Source organism: Myotis daubentonii, chromosome 10, assembly GCF_963259705.1.
Source record: "Myotis daubentonii chromosome 10, mMyoDau2.1, whole genome shotgun sequence".
Taxonomy (NCBI): Eukaryota; Metazoa; Chordata; class Mammalia; order Chiroptera; family Vespertilionidae; genus Myotis; species Myotis daubentonii.
Genome location: NC_081849.1, coordinates 33,496,346 through 33,498,853, shown reverse-complemented (window position 1 = coordinate 33,498,853; position 2,508 = coordinate 33,496,346). Strand labels below are relative to the sequence as shown.

General features: G+C 42.7%; 1 protein-coding gene across 1 annotated transcript; it reads right to left on the bottom strand.

The window, feature by feature from the left end:
• Positions 1-181: 181 nt before the first annotated feature.
• On the bottom strand, positions 182-1,135 carry TAS2R3 (taste 2 receptor member 3). The gene has a single exon (XM_059656117.1). It carries the CDS (start codon positions 1,130-1,132, stop codon positions 182-184), a length of 951 nt encoding a protein of 316 aa, XP_059512100.1. The 5' UTR covers positions 1,133-1,135.
• Between the last annotated feature and the right edge of the window lie 1,373 nt (positions 1,136-2,508).

Here is a 2,508-nt window from a genome sequence, read left to right as displayed (position 1 = left end):
AGTATAAACTTTATCTTAAAGCTTGATATCAGCTGACTACGTTGAGCTCATAGTTATTAAAATAGAACTCTATGACTACATAGTGACAGTGCTCTTAATATATTGACATTTTCCAAAGACTGTTTTATGGTCTCCAAAACAACCATGCAAAGAGGGGCAAGTGAAGTGTCCTTTTGTCATTCTATGGGGAAAAGCGTTCTTTGGATCCAGGCTTCAGATGACCAGACTTACACCAGAGCAGCTCCACAAATGTCTGCTTCAGCTTACTGTTTCCCAGAATGAGAATAAATGAGTGGCAGGCAGGATAAAACATTGCAGTTAGTTCTGTAATCATCTTAGTCAACACAGTTCCTGATAGGAAATAATGGGATGATGTGAGTAAATAGGCAAGAACGTAAAGCAGGAGGAGAAAGAGGAAGGAGAGGACCATTTTGATGGCCCTCTTGTGGGCCTCGGTGCTTGGATCGCTGGGGCTGGTTCTGTTCTGCTGCATCTGCCGCGTGTGCCTCCCCAGGGAGAGGATGAGCAGGATGTAGGAGGCCAAACACACAATTAGGGGAAGGAGGTTCCACAGTGTCCCAAGAACATGGATCACCTCATATTCATTCTTTAGCTCTCTAAAGTGCTCAGTCACATTCCCTGAGTCATCAGCTCCACGGAGAACATAATACATCTTAAACTGAGGAATCAGAGACATGGCATTACTACACGATAAGAGCAGCCCACACAACAGCATCCATACGACCACTCTGGCAACTCTCCACTTGAGCCAGAGGAATGTGGGGTGGGAGAAATCGGCAATTTTCAGGCAGTAGAAGACACCGAGACAGGTGGCAAGCCAAATGCTCAGATGGTTTGTAATTGTCCAGAAAATATCAGTAACGTGAATGAATACCTCATTATTTAATAGTTTGGAAAAGAATATCATTATTACAAAATCAGAAGAAAGAATCCACAGCTGAACAATCCGGGAGAGAGCCAGGCTAGTGATGATGAAGTCACACAAAGAGATTCTCTTGCTCTTGACCCAGCTGCTGCCATTGACCAGCACAATGAAGCCATTCCCCAGCATTCCCAGAAGGAACTGAGTGACAGAAAGAAACAGAAACACCCACTTGGCGAGTCCTGACATTCCAGCTACTAGGCAGACCTGATCTTTGTTCTTTCTGCTGCTGTACAAGCTCCTTGCTGATTTGAAATTTCTCCCTGTGAACCTGTTGCCTCTACCTGCTGCTTCACTGAACCTGTCTCTTTTCTTTTCTCAGTTTAGGCTGCTGTAGAGCATAGTTTATGGAACCCTCGCTGGCCCTTTCGGGTTAGTCTGTCCTCTTCACAGATGACATGGATCTGTGATCTAAACTCAGGTGCTTGTTGCCAACATGCAAATAGAGTCGTGTCCAGTGTCACACAGAGAAGGGAGAGATGTGAGTCACAAAGAAGATGGAGGACTTGGACTCAATTTCAAAGGAAGCAGTGCTCTGAGCCACCCAGGACAAAAGTGAGTGTCACTGGAAGAGTCACACAAATGATCAAGAGGGAGGAGACACAGAAAGGGGAAATAACAGAATTCCACCATAAAGCACTATCAAGTGCTCCCCAGAATCGCCCTGGAGGAAGGCCAAGTCTATAAATAGAAAAAGTTCAGTCAGTACCACTATTGTGCCTCTTGAAGTGTGGCTTAGCTAGGGGCCCCGAGTTCCTCCCCAGTGAGCCATATTATCAGAAATATAACATATATCAGCTATCCAAACACCTGCATGATAGCAATAATGGAACACAGCATATAAGCTATTCAAAATATGAATGTACAGAATACATGACCACTGTGTAGGGGTGGGAAGAAGCAGATCTGAGTTCAACCACCTCAGGAGGCAGTGGGCTGACCCAGGCAGGTCACTGATATCCAGGTTCCTTTACTAATTTTCAAAGACTACAAGAACGTGTGAATAATGAATGCAGGCAATTCGAGAACTTACGGGATTGTACCTCCGAGCACTGTGCCACTGTGACATCCTTTTCAGTTAATAAAACTACTGTAATTATCATAACCTGCATGTCTGTAAATCTACTTTTGCCCGCCCCATATTGATAAGTAGTTAAGCTGACCGAGATTATACATAGATAGCACTTGTCAAGCAAAGGAGGCTTATTTATCTACAGCAATGCCTTACAAATGTTGGCCATGACAAACAATATTTTATATGGCATATGTATGTGACAATCTAAATATAAGTATATATATTACATACTTATGTGTGTGTATGTGTGTTTGTGTGTGTTTGTGTATGTGTGTGTGTTTGTGTGTGTGTGTGTGTGTGTGTGAACACGAAAGTTGCACAAAACTATATTTTGTGAAATATGGTTCTATGTGTGGCTTTCTGATATTTTCTATCATATTCTACTTCCTTCAATTTTGCTTGCTGATCACAAACTTGATTTTGCAATCTACTAATGAGTTATGAAAAATACTGTTTGAAAACACAGTATTTATCTGGAGGACGGAGAGAA

What these genes read in the sequence shown, in the direction of transcription:
- TAS2R3 (XM_059656117.1), bottom strand. Translation starts at nt 1,132, where the DNA reads ATGTCAGGACTCGCCAAGTGGGTGTTTCTGTTTCTTTCTGTCACTCAG.